General features: G+C 33.6%; 1 protein-coding gene across 1 annotated transcript; it reads right to left on the minus strand.

The window, feature by feature from the left end:
- Positions 1–100: 100 nt before the first annotated feature.
- Positions 101–10,697, minus strand: LOC113694785 (actin-related protein 4-like; the record flags this gene model as incomplete). Its single annotated transcript, XM_027213655.2, has 20 exons — positions 101–533; positions 623–691; positions 1,139–1,203; positions 1,507–1,569; positions 2,159–2,221; positions 2,320–2,382; positions 3,530–3,596; positions 3,847–3,898; positions 4,394–4,454; positions 4,538–4,591; positions 5,358–5,411; positions 5,522–5,599; positions 6,762–6,816; positions 7,544–7,593; positions 7,824–7,884; positions 8,485–8,565; positions 9,158–9,231; positions 9,341–9,487; positions 10,376–10,467; positions 10,619–10,697. Coding segments are annotated over 20 exons (1,374 nt in total), but the record flags the coding sequence as incomplete, so codon positions are not given.
- Positions 10,698–20,989: the final 10,292 nt, after the last annotated feature.

Raw genomic sequence — 20,989 nt, forward strand, 5'->3', positions numbered from 1 at the left:
GAAATAAAATGACAGTTGCTTAGATGTTGGAACCAGAGCATGACCATTAGTACATTTTTAGTTGTTGGGAGAAATAGCTTTTAGCTTTCCAAGGCTGCACTTGCACCAAATCATTTCAGACTTTTATTAAATTTAACACGCAGAAATTTAATCCCTCTTTCACTAAGTACTCCTGGAAGACAGCAACAAATCACCCAAGCTTTAAAATGTCAGCGACCGTAAAATTCTTCACGGTGACTTAGATAGCACGTCAATAATGTTGCTACATGAGCCTAGTACGGAGTATATTACAATCCCCAGTAGGTAACGTAATTGTACAACATTAGCAACAATAGGTATAGTATATATATAGTACATTGTTTGGACTCCTATAGAGCAGGATATTAAAACCGAACAACCCATACCGTCAGCAAACTAATCAAAGTGAAGTCAGCTCCATGAATTTCTGTCTATCTAATGTTATAATTGACCGCACCACTAAAGTACTTTACGGGCATTTTCTTTGAACATAAGAAGCTCCATGTTCCTCGAACCTGTTAATCAAGAGACAAAAGACTTAATATGGGGAGAAAAAAAGGAGAAAAGTTGAGTATTGAGAGGTAGAGTGGATGCAAAAACTTACTCAGATTTTGAAAACCACATTTGCTGAAAGGAACCAAGTGACGCCAATATACTCCCACCGATCCAAACACTGAATGCGACAAGTTAGTCAATGCGTGGTATGCTAACATGAATGCAAAGAAATATCCTCTTCAATCATAAAGCAGAAGCAATTTGGTCTAAACAAGCAACTTTGGAGGAAGCACTGAGGCGAGGAATGCAGGAATGAAACAAAAGCATATCTGCCAGTTACCACCATGATTTACCCTCTCCATATGGCGAATTCCTAAGTGACACGTAACATCAATGCTGTAACCTAATGGCTTTTCTATTGAGCCACCTCCAAAAGAGATGCCGATTTATATAACAATTCACAATGTTCAACCAGAAAATTTGGTGCTTGAAGAAATGAAAATAACATGGGAAGGAAAGGACAACAGCAATCTACATCCACCCATCTACACAAGCAGAAGATAGAACACATTGATTTCCTTTTTTCATTTTTTTAATTTTTTTCCCATTAAGCAAGTTAGTCTACCTGAATCTCCTTTCCGTTGCATTTCCACTTGCCAAAACTTTCACTCTAGCTGCTTGAGGAGATTCCTGCAAACGGTAGACCCAGACATAAGAAAAATCTCAAGCATTAACTAAAACCACTGGACAAACTTGAATTATCACGTTGCAATAAGCTGTGTATTCTCTCAACATTAAGCATTTGATATCAGAAATAACTAGATAGCCGCATGTCTGATCCTTCTTCCGTCCTTTTCTTTCATCTTTTCCTTCATCACACAACTTTGGGCTTCTGAGTTTCCTTTTTATTTTCCCTCTCCTCTTTTGGGAAGAGTACCAGAACAAGGACTTCTTTTTCTTTTAAATACAGAAATCTGACTGAAAAAAACCTACCTCTAGCAAGTCTTTCTCCAGACGTTCCTTTAACTGTTGCATGGATGCAGTGCCACCAGCAAGCTGTGTAAGGTTGAAATCAAATCAGATACTATAAGATCCACTCTTCTAAGTACAAGATATGTTTCCTAAAGACAACACAAAAGGAAACTATGCAAATACAATGATCTGGGGGACAGAACAGAAACTTGAGTGGAAGGCATCATCTTTAAGAGTCATTGAGCTAAAAAAGCTTAAAAAGAAGTTAGCAAAAGCTAAATATAACAGCAGGAATCCTTGATGTGCATTTGCACTGAAAAAAGGACAAAAAATAATATCCTGCTACTATAGGAATATCATCAGAGTGAAAAAGTAGGAATTAAGTGAGATATCTGAGTTTGTGGAGAGGGGCAAATTTATTGGGACACAGCCAATTATGCATAAATACTATGAAGAGAATATATGGGAAGCTGGAAATCCAAGGAAAATGGGGAACAGCTGCAAGATGAAGCACTACATACAAGGTTTACCTCACTAAAATTGCAGAGATTTTAGATAATCAACAGGGGAAAAAATAATTTAGTGTCAACAGAAAAAAAAAAGTCTAGATAACAGCCTTATACATTTTGGTGTAATTAAGGTACTTATTCACATTGAAGGGTTGAAAATTTACCAGTATACTGCTGAAGAGTTCTCTCCTAATATCCACATCACACTTATTTATGCTCTCCAAGACCTGAAGAATTTTAGAAGGATATATTGTAAAAGTAAAAAGAGAATAATGGTAGCTAGATCCCCAGCTCATGGATAAAAGTGCAAAATGACAGGAATTACCATTTGTGGCAGGCCACGAACAGAAGAAGCAGTCTCGGCAAAATTCTCCATACCAGGAATAGTCTGACAGATTAGATCATGTCAGTAAATGGAATTTCAAATCAAACCAAAAGCAATCAAGAGAATTCAAAATGCATCATTTGTCAAAAAAACTCATCAGCATCATTTGTCAAAATCCATCATTTGTTTCTTTAGTTATTTGATAATTTGAACCAAGACAGTAGATTAGTTAATCTAAACTCATCAGCATAAAGGTCTCTAAAAGTAGCCCATGCAATGAGGCATATGTTTAGGCAATTCCGGTCAGTGCTAAACAAGTCTAATCTAGCAGCAAACCTCATCGCTTCTTTTCTTTATAAGCAAGATTTATTGGACAATGAATGTTCCAACAAATGATGAGAAAGACCTCCTAAAGGCCAGAGCAGGAAACTGCCACAAGCCCTTACTTAATTCTTTGCTAGATGTGCATTTTCAGACCATCTTTATTTTCCAATGGCAATTAATAAAGTCCTAAAAGCCTAGCCAAGAAAAGGATATCCATGTTGAGCCAAACAATTTGAGCTATGATTCTCCAACCGTGCATGGTTTACGAGATCTGCATACTTAAGAATATTCTAATGATGCTTAAATTTCAAAGCAGAGAAGAAAGGTAAAAGTTTAACTTGCATACGTCACGACAAGCTCTACATGTTCTCAATAACTAAATCCAATTGGAAGAACATTTGAGGCTGAAAAATATAAAATTACAAATCTAACTATAAGCTTCAACTCTTAGGGCGGAGAATTGGTCAAACAAATTTATAATCTTTAACATGCATATCATTCAAGGATTAGATTATCTTAGTAAGCTCGTGCTGTGCAATATATATAAGTTCAGGATACTCTACTAATTTTATGTGATGTAGATACTTAAACTATTTGTCAAGTCAGTGAAAGACAAACATGATGAAAATCATAGGGGAGAAGGGAGAGTCGAGAGGCGAAGCATAATGCAAAGAAAAATACATTTTTTTCTTTCAATCTGGGATACATGTACGCTATACTTCCCCCTTGAGCAAAAGCACAAAAATCTCTTAATACTAAGCTCAAAATAATAGCACATAAAAAAAAATACTCCAAAAGGCTTGCAGATTATGTAAACCTGAAGGGTCAAATTTGCACATCATGATTATAAATGGAAAAGCGGCATAGGAAAAAGTTTCAAAACCACCTGAGCCAAGGGTGGGTTGAAAAGAATATCAGGTGCCTTGAATCTGTCGGCTCCAATTTCTATTGTCCTGGATTAATAAACAATGAACTTTGATGAAAAGGAAGTGCCAGTAAGAAAATAGAAGTACAGAGAAAGCTATGAGATGCGGTAAGACCTAGATTATCAATGACCTTGTTATATATAACCCCAGGTAAATCATGAAAAAGTTAATGGAACAAGAACAACTCATTAAGATGTGTCACTTACAGATTCTAAAAATGTCTGTATCCTGTAAAAAACTTTCAAGATAGAAACAAGGCTTTAATTACAAAACTTACTGTCCATCAGGAAGCTCAAAAGATGTCATTGGTATGTTCGAGTATGAACTATCTGAAAAGAATAAAAGACCAAGATTATTTGTAAGTGTTTTTGTTATTGCACTACAATTAACATGATGAAACCACTATAAATAGGAGCACATCTTACATGATCAACTAATATAAAGCATTAGCAAGATTCCTGAACAAAGATAGGAAGGAAGTTGGCAGTGGGTCTGCTGGATTAAATAATAAAGCAAAAGATTATGGCATGTGCTAAAGAGAAGCATTAGGCTTTTTGTTGGATCCTGACGACTTGTAATACAGGAATGTTTAAGTTTGCTCTATCCCTACCCAATTTTCACAAGTGATATTATTGGTAGCTGCCCTTGTTCATGTAGACTTTCTAAGTGCTGAGACTTGGCTCTTACTGTGTCCAGGGTCTCCCCTGAAAAATAGCATGTACACTTTCTATACTCTTCTATCCTAGGTTATATATATTCCCAATAATGAGTCAATAAATGCAAGATCAAATGAAGTTCAAACAATGCACCAAAGCAGTACTAACCATCATATGGAGTATCAGGAGCTCGACATACACATTCTTTGATATCACTAGCAATTACTCTCTGTTAAAAGAAAGTCACAATTAGTAGCAGAAGAAAAAAGGGTACAAGTACAGAATAAATGTAGATTTTGGTCAGTCAGTAACCTGGCAATAGAGTTTGTAACTCTCAGTTGTATTTGGAAAATCAAGATCTACTGTCTGTAAGACTCAATGAACAATCCATACAATGTAATAAGAACCACAAGCATAGTAATCAGTAAAATCAGTACAATATTAAGCCTTCAGAGAAAAGAAAGTAGAAAGTAATTACATTAGCTTCAGTTTACAACCTTGTTCAGTATTTACTTTAACAGCATTGCCTATGAAATACATGAGCATGTAAAATAGTAAATATCTGTAATCACTTGATTCCACACTGGAAATGTCAAAAATATAACCAGTAAGCTTTTCCATTGTTTAAGCTTTTAAGAAGACTTGCTATTTAACATCATAAGCGTAGGTTAAAGGTACAGCCACCTCATGCTTGCACTTCATACACCTGTTAAAACTAAAATAAAGGTCACATTTGTGGAGCTTTTTAGAGATAAAAATAAAGCAGATCGTTCTCTGGAGACCAGATTAGCATTTTGCAAGGCTGTACAATGAAATAAAGACACTATAAGACAACATTTAGTATGGCTTGAGGTGGAGTTCATTGTGATGATCACTTCAAAGAAAGGGGAAGAGAGAGCACGTAAAGCAACATTATTGTTAATTTTAGGTACAGACTATCAACTTATTTAGTTACCTACTGCAGAAGGTGGAAGGGGCTTGAATAGATGGTTAGAAAGAGAAATTTCCAAACAATTTCTCCAGGACCAGAATAATGACTACAATTGTGGTAGTAATATATAAAAAAGAATGAATTCTTAAAATATGGAGGTAAAATATTAAAAAACATTCATAATATAACAGGAAAAATCACCTGAAATTCTCCAGGCCGAATGTCCTTTCTTTTGAATGCGTAGCGAGGTTTTATCTGAAATGAAAATAGGAGAACCAAGAGATTGTACAAGGAAAGAATAGTCAGATAATCATGATCAGATATTTAAGAGCGTAAAGTATTATTCATTCAGTGAAAGAACTCACAGTAATGCCTTTGCTTTCCAAACTTTTCATCAAGCAATCAGTAAGGAATTCTCCGCCAATAGGAGATGTTGCCACGGCCTATGCAAAAAAATAGAAACTTAGAAAATATCTCTAAAAGACGAAGAAAACTATAAACTGGGCTATCTTCACAAGAATTGGGAAGGTGTAAATTAGAAAGGAATACTCCATCCAAATAAATGCTCATATTAATTGTTTGCAATAGTCTAATGAATTTAGATATCCAGATGTGTACTTCATTCAGTACAACCATTGAACATCCACTAGAAACAAATTGAAAGCAGACAAGCCTTGAGCAAACAGTGTAGGGAAGGCTTTACAGGTTTATTCAAACAGCAGAAACATATGAGTGTGTACGTCTTATGCCCACTAGCATGCAAGATATGCCCCTATTGCTACGTGAATCACAAAATTTCAATTCTTCAGACTTTGCCTACAAACAACCCCCCAAAAATGAACTTCAATTCTCCACTTTTTACTGACCAGTAGTTCTTTGACTACAATATATCTCATCTCAGAGCTCCACCTGTATTAATGCTATTTCACCTTTGGAACTCAGAAATCAAACCATGTACTGCAATAATGCTTCAAGCATCAAAAAAACTAAATTTGTTGCAATACCATCGGGATCCTTCACATTTGCAATGGTTACTATGTGCATATCAATCAACAGTACAACTAGACAACGACCAAGTAAATTTCCAAATTGTGGTAGTTTTGAAGAAGATTTCTCAAATAGTGAGAGTTCTGAAGCAACGCATTCACTGAATGCATCTTTTGAACAATGCATTCAATAAATGTATTCTTCTAGGGAAAAATGCATAAACAAATAAAAGAGTGTATTATGCGAATGCATCTTTTAAGGAAACAACACATTCACTAAGTATGTTTTTCACCCTTTGGGAAGAGGTTTGAAAAACACCACCTTTTGGGAATTAATTTTAAAACATCACACCTTTTGGGAATTTCCTAGACAACAACTGGACAACAGAATATGAAACTCAGGACAAAAAGGTATTAGTCAATTAAAAATCCAAGTTATTCCACAAGAAGTAGCTCAAAAAAAAGCTACAAAAGACATGGATTAACACATTAACAAAATTAAAAGAGTATCACTGGAGTTGGATATACAATGATCTCACTACCAAAAACCTCCAACATAGTAAGGTCAAAGTCAGTGCTAGTATCCATCTGCAGTTTCTACATAGATCAACAGCAGTACCTTTTGAAGTACATATCCATCATGTACGGGAGCAACTGTAGTTGATCCTCCGCCACTGAATCAATTAGCACAACCAATAAGTGCCCATTTTAATCAAGGTCAAATAAGCATAAAATTTAATTGATCGACAAGAAAAAATAAGACAAAAAGCAACTTCATTATGGTAGAAAACAAAATATGATCCAGCACAGTAGTAAAGAGAAAAGAAACCACAAGATCGAGGGATTGTTCTTTTGTTTTCCGCAAAACACTCTAAGGACTACAAACGCATGAAAAAATTAAAGTAAGAAATTATTCCTCAGGAGTTTTACAGAGCTAGGATTGAATTGCATGCTGAAATTACCATGGGACTGTTTTTCTGGTATTTGTGCTTCCCCGGCAAACATTTGACAGAGAAAGTGAAGGTTCACATCTTATTCTTTTCAAGCAAACTCTGCATGACGCTTCTCAAAATGATCCTAAATACTAGACAAGAATGATTTATAGATCAAGAGGTTGTGCTTGTCGAAGACAATTTCTAACAAAACCACCTGAGATACCACTACTTGTCACACCAATATCTGATGTCTGCATCTTTTTACGAACTCCAGGAGTCATAGAAAAGGACGAGAATAAGGTGAAAGAAGTATGCATGCCAAAATATAGAAGCAACGTCTTGGAAATGGGTAAACAAATTTAACTTGGAACATAGTAGGATAGTGCGGTTATATCACAAACTAGAATTTAAAATACTGCATTGAACGGACAGTAATAGTAGTTGGCATGCATAAGAAAACTCTTACCTATCAACAACTAAAGAGGTTGCACGTCCAGATGCAAAGGACGTAAGAACCTGGCATTTGAAAATTGCAGTGAATAACTAGCAAAACACAGACAAAATGATTTTTTAAAAGCATATGAAGGGAAACCAGGCATTTGAAAATAGCAGCCAATAATTAGCAAAACATAGACAAATTTATTTCTTGGAAGTATATGAAGGGAAACACTGGCTGTAGCATACTTCATCACAGATTGACATAAATAGCTACAAGTACTAGTTGAAAACTGAATAGAGGAACTCACTGCATTTTTAGCCAAGAACAATGCCGGAACCTGGTACTTTTCAAACATAATCTCTGCTGACCTGTCAGATGCCTAGTCAGTTTCTTTAGTGCCGGAGATTAGACATAACTTTTCCAAAAGCTAACTCATAGAAGTAATACAGGGACACCAAATAATCTAAAATCACTTTTAAAAAAAAAAAACACAAAACATAGTATTGCATACAAGAACATGGAAAAAGGAGAGCATTCTTGTTTAGAAGAGCATTCTACATAGGTGCTACAAACCCAAGAAGAAGAGCATTCTTGTTTAGACAGCCACATGGAATACCACCACCTCCTTTCTTATATCTTTCAAAATTATGGGAAATGGAAGAAAAGTACTTACATCTCAAATAACTGAAATCTCAAAAGAAGAGAGACAAAAATAACCGGAGCTTACCTTGCAAAGACAGACTTATCCACCCATAACCCCCAAAATTATATGAGAAAATTTTAACTTATAAATCAAGCATCACCCCTATATTAGAAAATTAGTAACACTAATCTTTTGGAGCAAGAAGCAAAAGGACCTTCCAGGTCATATGTATGAGAGATGTCATGCAAGTAATAAAACATATAGGCATATAAAGGACTAAAGAAGGATCCATAAAGGGATTCTGAATTTCTGATTATCATCTCACTTTTCTCTCTGCTGTTGAGAATTAGCACATGGCTCAGCAAGCAGCATGGGATGCTCCTTAGGATCAATCAAGAGGCATTCCCTACAAATGACAAAGCAAGTAATAGTATGAATTATGAATTATAATATTCATTGAATGGTAGAGATGGCTGTACCATTCAAAAACAATGCGGAGATGCACAATTAAGGGAAAAAAGGAAAAACACATTTTTCCACAAACAGTGCATGACAATGGAAAGGATGGGATGTATTTATCCATAGCTGAAGACAATACACCAGCACATAAAAGCTCCCCTTTTCTCCTGTCTTCTAGTAAATCTAAATGAATTCTAGAATCGGAAAACAATTATTGCACTAAAGTGGTATCAGTCTGACACTCTGACGATGAGAAGAAGTACAAGATTAGTTACATATGTTATCTATGACCTCCAAGATGAGAACCAAAATATTAAAGATTTGAACAGAGCTGGATGCGTTGAAATTATTTAAGTTGAATTGGCTATTACTCCCTGCCAACATGATATTCATGAATTTTCCCTATTGCTAAGGTCTGATCCATTTAGTAAGCAAACCATTGTTGCATCCCTTGTAACTACTAAGCAGGTGATGCAGCACAGAGATTCCATATGCTTAGAATACAATTTGAACCAAAATGAATATGCAAATTTGATTACTTGAAGGCATGATCCCATATGCTTTCAACAATTTCCCAATCAGCAATTATCCCATCCTTAATTGGAGATAGGACCTGAGAAAATAGAATATCACAAGCTCAATAAGAAAAGAGGTTGAACGTGCAAGCCAAAACCTATCTAAAAGATGTTCTTCTGACTCTAAAAGATGTTCTTCTGACTGACCTCCATGTGATCCCGGCGGAATCCCAAGGCTTGGGATCCTACGTATAACTTTCGCTTAGCCTTGGATTTAGAATCTGGAACAGATCCAGAATTCTTGTCTGGATTATCCGGCTCATCAACTTCCATTTGATCAATTGATCCAACAACCTTATACAATACAAATCTTATGTCAGCTGTTTACTGTGCATCCATTAGACGCCACATTCACCAGTATGTTTTAGAAGCATCAGTTATCCTGTATTTAATCTACATCAAGCTTCACATTCACGATAAAGAGAAGTCTTCATTAAGATTCTAGAACCAATGTAACAACCTGATAAATGATCAAATAGTTGATGCATCATTTTACCAAAACAAGACCCTTATCCTTCAAAGACCCCTCGTGTAGCAATATGGTGAATATCAGAAAAGTGAAGTCCATAATTCTGCCATATGTGTGGCATTTAAAGCTTCAATCTTTAGCATAGATCCCCTTGCAATCTATAGCAAGTTGGCACTTCAATTTTCCTTCCATGCATAAAATCCATTTTATTCGACTGCCTTGTCAAAAAAAATTCTCCTTAAAGAGGCAAAAGAAAGTAAATTGAAGAAAAATTAGCACTATCCACAATGGCAAAAGTAAAACAACACAACAACTTAATCCCCCTGTATATGTTCACAATCAGCTTCTTAGGTTGGTCTGTCCTATAGTTAGTTCTTTTTTCTTAAACTGTAGGTTCAGTTCCTTGTAACCATGATTCCACGTTCCAGCCTTTAAAATCTCCCAGTGTAAGAAGTTCACATCCAACAAACGAGGACCAAAAGAAAAAGAAGAACGACGACTATCAAAATCAAACTTTAATAATTAAATTGAGAAGAAACTCGAATGAGATTAACATAAATCAGGTGCAAAAGAAGGTAAAACAAAAAATTCAAACTTGGAGAAAAATTCAGCTCCAAAACAGTAAAATTCTAGCCACATTGCAAAATCATGATAATAAATGCAGTAAATTCGCGAATATATTGAGCTGAAATAGACTACTAGCAATGGCTTACCGAAGGAAAGACGGCTTTGGGAGCATCTTCGCCAGCATAACCAGCTTTGCAAGTGTGTGAGCCTAAGTCCACCACTATAGCTGATACCTCATCTATTTTTTTTATACATAGCACAGAAAAACGCACATAAATTAAACAAATTTAAACTGGTACATAGTGAAGTCAGTGCTAGCGCGTGCCTGAGCCTGTAAGTGTGTGTTCTACGTGAGAGAGAAAGATAGAACGATACTACCTCCGCCTTACATGGTTGCAGGGCTAAATTGGGCGGAGTTCCGATTTGATTGGGGAGTTTGGTCTTTGCTTTCGGAGCTTCGTCAATGTTTTAAAACCCGGACCGTCAATTGAACCGGTGAAGTGAAAGGGTCGAGGTTCAACCGGTCGGACTGGTTCAACCCCGATTCAATAAATAAATAAATATATATACATGTATGTATATATAGAAGACACACACACCTATGCACAGAATAAGATATAAATGCTAAACCACAATTAACATAAGAGCAATATCCAACAATTAACACACACACAGTTAACAAAGTTATCAAACTTACATGTCCAATTGTCTAAACTATTCGTATTTGGGAACTGAAACTGTCACCAAAAGATCTAAAGGGGTTAATGGAGACAATGAAACAACCGTTTAGCTAGAGTGAAGTTAATTCCCTAAGCCTTGTGCATTTCTTGAGGGTGTTAAGTATCTTCACGATAACTGGGTTTTGCACAGAGATTTAAAGACATCAAATATACTTTTAAATAATTGTGGTGAGTTGAAGATCTGTGACTTTGGATTAGCACGTCAATATGGAAGCCCTTTGAAACCATATACTAACTTGGTGGTTACTTTGTGGTACAGGTGAGCGTAGTTTTATGCACTATTGTATTTTTTAGTTGAGATAATTAAAATCTTTTATCTGGCTCAGCGAAGCAGCCTCTATCCAATGGGAAAACAGAAGTTGATCAACTTGACAAGGTTAAAATTTTGAAAACTTTCATCTGTCATGTTACTGTAGATTTTTGTATGGATTTCATCTGTCATGTTAATGAAGGCAGGACAGCTATTGATCTAATATTAGAAGGAGAAAAGGGAACTCTACACTTGTTTGCACCACCAAAAAACAAATAGAAGTTGAAGTTCAGATGGCTCATAGTAGTTCAGTAGCAAAATGGTACTTGAATTCATTTATAATCCTAAATTTCCAGACAAGTCATAATTCCAATCAGGTCAAGCGGAGCTAAACATATGACAGGCAAAATAACCACTTGATACTTTATTCATCAAGAATCAGCACAACACATCAGAATGTATCATTTTAGGAATTCCAAAATAGGGCGTTGCGTGGATATATCAGCTTGGAAAAACCAACAATATGTTTATTCAGTAAGAATTGTGAGCCTAATTTAGACATTCTTTCATTTAGGAAAAGAAAATATATTTCAGTGATGTCATGATTCAAAAGCCCAGGTATCATCAACAGCCTGTTAAGAAAAATCCTCCAAATGGTGCGAGATTTCACTTTTGTCATTAGAACTAGTCCTATTAGGGCTCTTATCTCACCAGACACAAGACCTTATACAGTGAAGTGCAGCATATAGTCCTATTCTCTGCACAATAAAGGAAAACTAAATGAGCAGAGTTGCAGAGAGTAACAGAATTTTCCAACAGGTATCCCTCTATAAGGTTTAGCAACTTCATTCTAGCTCCCTCAGCGGAATATTCTAGCTCGCTCTCAGGCAACAAATTCTCATTTCGAAAGAAATTCTGCATCCATGGTATAAAAAGTTAAAATCCCCAAATTTAACTTCTACACATTTGGAAATTAGCAATTTAGTGGAAAATAAAAGAACTTTGTAAATCTGTTATGCAAGAATTGCTCTTCTTATCCTCAATAGGGGTGTGCATTCGGTGCAAAATCAGTAATTCGGTGCAATGAATTCGGTGAATTCGGTTATTCGATTTCAAATTTGAAAACGGTAATGAATTCGGTCTAACCGAATTCTTCTTAGAAAAGAAAAGATTAATGAAACATTTGATAGAACACCTTCCGAGTCTGCTCCATATGAACCACACAAAAGTGAAGTAAAATCTCTACCACATAAGGATGATATGCATCTCAATTGTGTCAAGGTCAAGATTTCCAGTATATTGTTCATAATGCCGACGAAATCAAGCAGTATATTTTCAAAATCCAGTGAAAATGCAACAAGATAACCTAGTAGTAGACAAAATTATAATTCAACATAATGATTTTCCGATTGCAGAGCTCAATAACAAGTATATCGACTTAAAGCTTGCAAAAAGAATTAATATTTCGAAGCACCGGTGACATATATATACAGGCATATTAAAGAAAACGGAAAAAATTTAAGCTTTACCTCAAGTGGAGTCCTATTGATGATTTCAGAGAGGCCGATTACGTTTTCTTGCGGTGGAGCTGTCGGGAGGGAGGTGCTGGGAGTAACGGTGGTGAAAGCTTAGACAAAAGTGACGACCAGGTGGGTTCAGGTGATAGCGAAGGGCTTTACCTAAGGCGCCTGTTTCTGAAAATGGATAATTTCATTTTCCTCCCCTGATGCATATATAATATCAATTGTATCCCTAATATATTTTATTTATTATTATTTTTTTAAGAAACACAAAAAAAGTGATTAATTTAAACTTGAATAAACCTTAGACTATACAATGATTTAGTGATAATTTATAAATTTATAACTTACAATGATTAATAATAAGTAATATTAGTTAGTAGTTACAATGAATTTATAATTTACAATGATTAATAATAAATAATATTAATTACAAACTTACAAATTACAATGATTAGTGATAAGTTATATTAGTTACAAACTTATAATTTATTTCAAATCAAAATAAAACTTATTTACTTACATATGTTATTGTGAAAGTCAATACACTAATACATTAATTTGCAATTCACATGCATTCACTTATAATGCTTAATTGTCTTGTCTATATTTAAAGTCTTAAGATTAGTAAATAGATAATATGAATTTTAACTTATTTGATCACTTATACCTAGAATCCTTAGTCTATGATTTAAGGAACACATAAAAAGTGATTAATTTAAATTAGAATAAATCTTAGACTGTACAATGATTAGTGATAATTTATGAATTTATAATTTACAATGATTAATAATAAGTAATATTAGTTACAAACTTACAAATTACAATGATTAGTGATAAGTTATATTAGTTACAAACTTATAATTTATTTCAAATCAAAATAAAACTTATTTACTTACATATGTTATTGTGAAAGTCAATACACTAATACATTGATTTGCAATTCATATGCATTCACTCACACTGCTTAGTTGTCTCATATGTACTTAAAACCTTAAGATTAGTAAATAGATAATATGAATTTTTATGTTAAATATGTAATGTAAATTTAGAGCACACTAATGCTTGCAAATTACAGATTACGCATTCAAATATTCAATAATTCAAACATGAATGATGTATCAAATTACCAACATCTAAATTCTAATTACTAATTATGTTTATTGTTTAATATTTAGTATTATACATATATGTATTAATTATTATCTAATTCTAGTTATGTTACTCATGTATAAAATAATAAGTATTATAGTTATCTTATATTGTTATGTATTACTATATATTTGTATTATTATAGTCATATAACAATTAACAAATACTAAAATAATATATTGTACATTATTACCTAGAATTGTGTCTGCCACTAAGGCATTTTAGTTCACCGTCCATCATGTTTTAATTAGTGTTGGGTATCAATATTTATCTTGTGTTGCTTGCTGGAAAAATAAGAAATTTTAAGGCTTAACATTTACTCAAGTCAGGCCTCGGGTTTGGACAAGTTAAGTATAACCACTGGATTTTACTTTGCTTTTTCTGTCTAAAAAGAAAAGAAAAGAAGAGAGAGGCTAGGATGTTTGACCGAAGTAGTGGAACTACTAACATATTCGATCAGCAAGTTTAAAGCATAGATAAGACCATACGGACTACAAAATCTTGTAAATTTGGCTATGCATGGTTAACGGCTTTTAATTTGACTGTTCATGATGATGACTATTGGAATTGTAACTTTGAGGGGAAAAAAAAAACAGAGCTGGAGGATTGACGAAGAATAGAAGCATAGATAAGGAAAAAAAATGGAAGAAGAAGAAGAAGAAACCATCTTTGATAAACCGCCTAAAACATGACTACATTTCTTTGGCCTGCTCATGATTGAATCACAGCTCGGTGGCGGGTCATTAATCATAGAAGTTGATGGGAGGAAGGAGAACATTGTAGAATTGGTTTTAGTTTTCAAAGTTTACTTTTTTCTTTGGGTAAATTATAGAATAGCTTCTAAAGTTTATTACAATTAAGTATGGCCTGAGGTTTGATAATAGGAATGAATATTAACTAAATCATTTCTTTTCTTTGAATAATTCCAAGTCTTTACAAAAGGTGCAAAGTTTAATCGAAAACAATAATGTAAAGACAAGTCCAAATTTCTAACAATGATCCAATTTTAACAAGACATCCCTAAGAATTTATTTTACAAGAATCAGGTTTGACTAAATGAACCAATGATGCTTTTAAGAGCCTAATCAAATTGTAAACCCAATAAACAAGACTCTTTCATGGATGGACTTAACTCAGGGCTAAACAGAAAATTTTCTATAAAGGAAAACCTTATAAATCAGAAAATTTTCTAGAAGGGGCAAACATTCTTTTTTTTAGGAAGCTATTCAAGTATATTTTATCGAAAGTCGAAACATATTTTATAGGGTTGCTTAAGAAAGAAATAAGTGCTTTGAGAGTAAGACATAAGAACTAATTAAGGTATATATGTTATTGACTATAGGTTTGAAACAAGTTTAAGGGCGCATTAAGAATCTCTTTAAGAGAGGAGTTTGAGGTAGGTGGTATTTATCCTTCTAAGATTTCAAAGGTGCAAAATGAAATTTTTTTGTTTTCAATACTATTTTGTTGTGTGGACAAGGAATGTATTTGATTAAATGTTTTGTTTGAATATTTATGAAAGTTATATTTTCCTATACAAAAATGGACCATGTGACTTATTTGAAATGTTTTGATATGTTATTGTATACCAAAGGAGCTGAATCTTTTATGAAATCAAAGATCTATCTATGTGACATATGAAATGAATTTTTGACAAGTAAAACTCAAAATGGTCATGGAATAGACAGTAGGGGCTATAGTCCTGTCTAATTGTCATGGTAGTCTGGTATAAAGTTCGGCCGATTGACAAGGTCATGATAACCTGGTATAAAATCCGGCCGATTGACAAAGTCATGGTAGTCTGGTATAAAGTCCGGCCGATTGACAAGGTCATGGTAGCCAGGTATAAAATCCGGCCGATTGACTCATGTATGAAATGAGACCAATCGGTAGTCATGAAACCTATTGGTCGCCCACTTAGAAGGGGTTTAATCTCTAGGTTGAGTACTCAGTAGCCGGTCATTACATGTACTTGTTATGAGCTAATATGAAATGAGTTATGAGATGATATGAAATGATTTACAAACTGATATGAAGAGACTTATGAATTGTTACGAAATGTTTTATGATTTTATGATTTTTCATGTATAGTTATTAATAAGATGCTTTTAAATTGCTTGTTACTCGTTACTCCTGATTGTTTTACAAACAACGTTGCTTTCATGTTTACGGATGTGAACGATGTGCCAATGATTTGATTTATATCTATATATATGTATCTATAAAGTTTTGAGTGCATGGTCCAATAGAGGGGTAGATATTACTTACTGAGCGAGTGTCGCTCAACCCACTTTTTACCATCCTTGCAGATTTTGAAGAATATGAGTTGGTTTACGTAGAAGACCCTGAGGACGACTTTTATTAGCTTTAAATGAATAGAAATTGGCAGGCTAGCTACTTCTAGTTGTTAGTTTATTTACATCCGTTTTCTGTTGTTTCGATCCGAGGATAATTGTACGAACTTATTGGATATTCGTAGATTACCTTTTTAGACATTTGTACCGCACTTTACCTAGTTATATTATTTAGTACTTTTAAAGTTTAGTATAGTATGATGTTGCCTTGTATTCTTGAGCGATACTTGAGGATACGGCGGATGCCACGTGACGGGCGCGTGCGGGCTCGGGGCGTAATATTTTTAGTGGTATCAGAGCTTAGATTTTATGATCTGAAAGTGTGAGAAATGATGTTTGGATATTAATGATTTTGAAAATTGAAAGGAGATGGAAAAACAGATCAAAAGAAATAAGAGATTGCTGTGACTTTTTAGTAGTACCAGAGCTCAGGTTATATGATCTAAAAATATGTGAAATAGTGTTAGAGATATTAGGGATTTTAAGTATTGAAATGAGATAAAAAAAAATACAGGATTAAAGGAAATAAGATATTTTCATGATTTTTAATGTTATCAGAGTTCTGGTTATGAGCATGGGGTACGATTTACTCTGTAGAGGAAATACACACTAGGAAATGATCAATTGTGACTGAATAAATCGGCTTGAAAAAGTTGCATGTGTGATTTAAGTTGGAAATGGTACTATAGGTGTTCATGATATCCTTTTATTGGATGTGATTTTGGTGGTACATTCTAAATTTAAGATGTCGGACGTGTAGGAAATATTATGTATAGCTGAAGTATTGACAGCGGGAAATTGAAAGTATCAAGGGATTAAAGTATGTATGCAATACATGTTGGATCTTGGAATTTTGTTGACTTATTTTGAGGGTAGCAACTCCAATCCAGTATCATTAATTGCTGGTGATTTGCCAATGATAGAGAACAATTCATGCCCAAATAAAGGTGATTTAAACGTGGCTTAAATCCAAGCTGTGAATTTTGAAAAGAAAATTGTCTTTTAAATATTTATACGAATAGTTGCGGTTGAACTAATTGAGCATGACCATATCTAGGTTACAAACCAGACTCCACAATGGCAATTGTAGAGGCCCCTTACTCCTTCATAAAAGATTATGTATTTGAATCTCATTGTCGATATTTGAATTCTGCTATCGATGTGAAAACTATGTTGATGGATAATTTATAAGCACCCCTATAAGCGATCTATGATCTGGTACATGCCTGATTCATGGTGATAATCAAACCAAACTTATTCAAACCTTTTTTGTATTAAAAAAAAACAAGAAGAGACAAAGAGACACAGCCCACTTGCTAGTAGTTAATGATCTTAGCTTTAAAAGGAAATTAAGAATGTCTTTTGTTGTTTGGGAATGTATCAATTGTCATCCTAGGAAAAATCAACCTTTTAATCCCCTTTGTGGCTTTTTCAAGTTGTGGATCCTTGTGAGAATAGTACGGCAAACTATGCTTGTAACCATGACACGACCTACCAATACATGCACTGGTAGGCCTTAGAATCAAGGTCTCATGCATTCTTGCAATCCTTCTCTTTTTCTGCTCCTTCCACCACATGCAAGAAGAGAAATTTGCATTTACCACCTAATATCTTCATTTACTCTCATGGTACAAGGCAAGAACAATTGTTAGGGGTAACCATTTTTCCAAATTTAGGATTGCACGCATTTCTATTCTAAAGTTAATTTAACCATGCCATTGTATTTTAAGGAAAAAATTAGGGATAATTTCAGAAACCTCCCCTGAGGTTTCTGACATTTACACTCACCTCCCCTGTGGTTTGAACAATTACACTAACCTCCCCTGATGTTACTAATCCTTTACAAATTCAGTCCAAATGATTAAACTATTGTTTTAGAGAGTGAAATTAGAATTTTGTACCTGATTTGCCCTTTGTGCTACATATCCAATGAATGACAAAGTATTACAAATTAATTAATAATTAATAAACTTTAAGGAGTGTAGTTTATAGGAAAAAACGTATTACTTATTTAAAGTACCAACTATTTACGAGTATTTTACTTTCAAACATTTACTTTATTACAAATATTTATTCTTAAATACAGATTTGTATTACTCTCAAATATTTAATTTTTGTTAAATAAAAAACCTACCAGTTATTCTTCCGTAAAAATATTAATATAACACTTTTTCAATTTTAGTTATAAATATTTATGTATTTAGCATAAATTAAATGATTCATGATTAAATACTCATAAAGAGTTAATACTTTACTCATGTAATGGATGAAAATCATAAAAAATTAATACTTTATGGGGGCATTTCTTTTTTAAAAAAATATTTAATTTATATTAAATAGATAACTTACTGATTTTTTTTTGCGAGAATATTATTGTAACACTTTTTAATTTTTAATTACAAACGTTAATATATTTATCATAAATTAAATATTTGAAAATAAAATATCTGTAAAGAGCGGGTATTTTAAATAAGTTATGTGTATTTGCCTATAAACTATACTCTTTAAAGTAAAGAGTATAGTTTATTGATTTAAGTTAAGGAGTGTAGTTTATTAATTTAAATAAGGAGTGTAGTTGATAAAATAAATGGTTTCGGAATTAAAGTTTTCTTTCATTTTCACCCATCTTTTTTGAAAATGTTTCAAAGAACAATAATATTTATATGTTTCTTTTTCTTTTGCCTGGCGTCTTTAGAAGGTGTGAGATTCAGGCACAAATATTTCATTTAGACACAAGTACCATAACAGCTACTATACCAATAGTTTACATAATACTACGTTGATCCAGTGTGGTCCCCCCTCTCTCTCTCTCTCTGAAGTTTCGTCGAAGGCTTACCAAAGATTATTGATTGTGCAGACAGTTAAATAGACCAAACCACTTTTGTGTGCACGCTCGTACTTACACGTATAAACTAATCGTTTTACCAAAAGCATACCCATTTTTGTCTTTTAAGAGGACTAACCCCGCCACCTACAAAAGATTCTCTACTAGCTAAATCAATAAACTATACTCCTTACTTTAAATAGTATAGTTTATAGGCAAATACACATAACCTATTTAAAGTAACGATTCTTTACAGATATTTTATTTTCAAATATTTAATTTATGATAAATATATTAACGTTTGTAATTGAAAATTAAAAAGTGTTACAGTAATATTCTCGCAAAAAGAAAATCAGTAGGTTATCTATTTAACATAAATTAAATATATTTTTTTTAAAAAAATGGCTCATAAAGTATTAATTTTTTATGATTTTCATCCATTACATGAGTAAAGTATTAGCTCTTTATGAGTATTTAATCCTGAATCATTTAATTTATGCTAAATACATAAATATTTATAACTAAAATTGAAAAAGTGTTATATTAATATTTCTACGGAAGAAAAACTGGTAGGTTTTTTATTTAACAAAAATTAAATATTTGAGAGTAATACAAATCTGTATTTGAGAATAAATATTTGTAATAAAGTAAATGTTTGAAAGTAAAATACTCGTAAAGAGCTGGTACTTTAAATAACTAATACGTTTTTGCCTATAAACTACGCTCCTTAAAGTTTATTAATTATTAATTAATTTGTAATACTTTGTCATTCATTGGATATGTAGCACAAAGGGAAAATCAGGTACAAAATTCTAATTTCACTCTCTAAAATAATATTTTAATCATTTGGACTGAATTTGTAAAGGATTAGTAACCTCAGGGGAGGTTAGTGTAATTGTTCAAACCACAGGGGAGGTGAGTGTAAATGTCAGAATCTCAGGGGAGGTTTCTGAAATTATCCCAAAAAATTATGCTGCTAGCCTAAAATTTGGTAAATAAATGTCTCTCACTTGTTTTGAAAAGGTACTAGGCTAATCCACTTCACTCCCTCCTTCTGTCACCTAGGCTGCTAAGTGGGAATTCTTGACTTCTGTGTTTAGGGCCGATGAGACAAAAGGGATCATGCGAAGTTCCAACGAATCATGACACATAAAGGGAAAAACCCCAATTCTGTAATTTTCACATTTAGCTGGTCCTATTTTGGTCCCCTTGCTATTACTCAAGCTAATCTTGCAGCTTATCATACGAAAAGAAAGGATGTCGCTCAAGCTAATATGGTCGCTAATTATTTTAAGGGGGAGGGGGATCCAAAGCAGTTACCCATTTTGACAATACTGTAATACCATCTCATGTATGCATTAATTTAACAAATGCAGATATTAAAACACTATCATGTAAGAACATGACAAAATTTGGTACTCATTAAAAACTGTCGACGTCTAATTTTTTGCATCTGCAGTAAAATCTAGAGGTAGAGGGTGAGTAGTAGTGTACCCTTTTAGTTTGAAAATATGTTGCTTTACTTCTAATTTCTATTGATTCAGTTAGACACTAAAACTCTCTTGTAATATAAATTAAAATAAAGATATTGTAGATGTTGTGGGTTGACAAAAAAAAATCAACTTACACACACTTTTCCATGGATGCACCGAGCAATTGGTCTGCAATTGTATAGTCCATTCAACAAAACAGTTAACCACACCTAACATACGAGTCTCTGGTGTTTTTATCCCTTCATCGTTTGTATTTCGCCATTCCTTCAAAATGTGGGAGCGAATCAATTCACAGAATTGATAGGTGAGGGGACCAAAACTGCAATTTGCATAAGTAAAAGCAATCATCATAACCAGAGAAAACCACCTTTGACTGAAGTTAATGGAAAGTACACTAGCGTAACTAACTACAACTTACAGCTATTAA

This window comes from Coffea arabica, chromosome 6e (assembly GCF_036785885.1).
Source record: "Coffea arabica cultivar ET-39 chromosome 6e, Coffea Arabica ET-39 HiFi, whole genome shotgun sequence".
Classification (NCBI taxonomy): domain Eukaryota; kingdom Viridiplantae; phylum Streptophyta; class Magnoliopsida; order Gentianales; family Rubiaceae; genus Coffea; species Coffea arabica.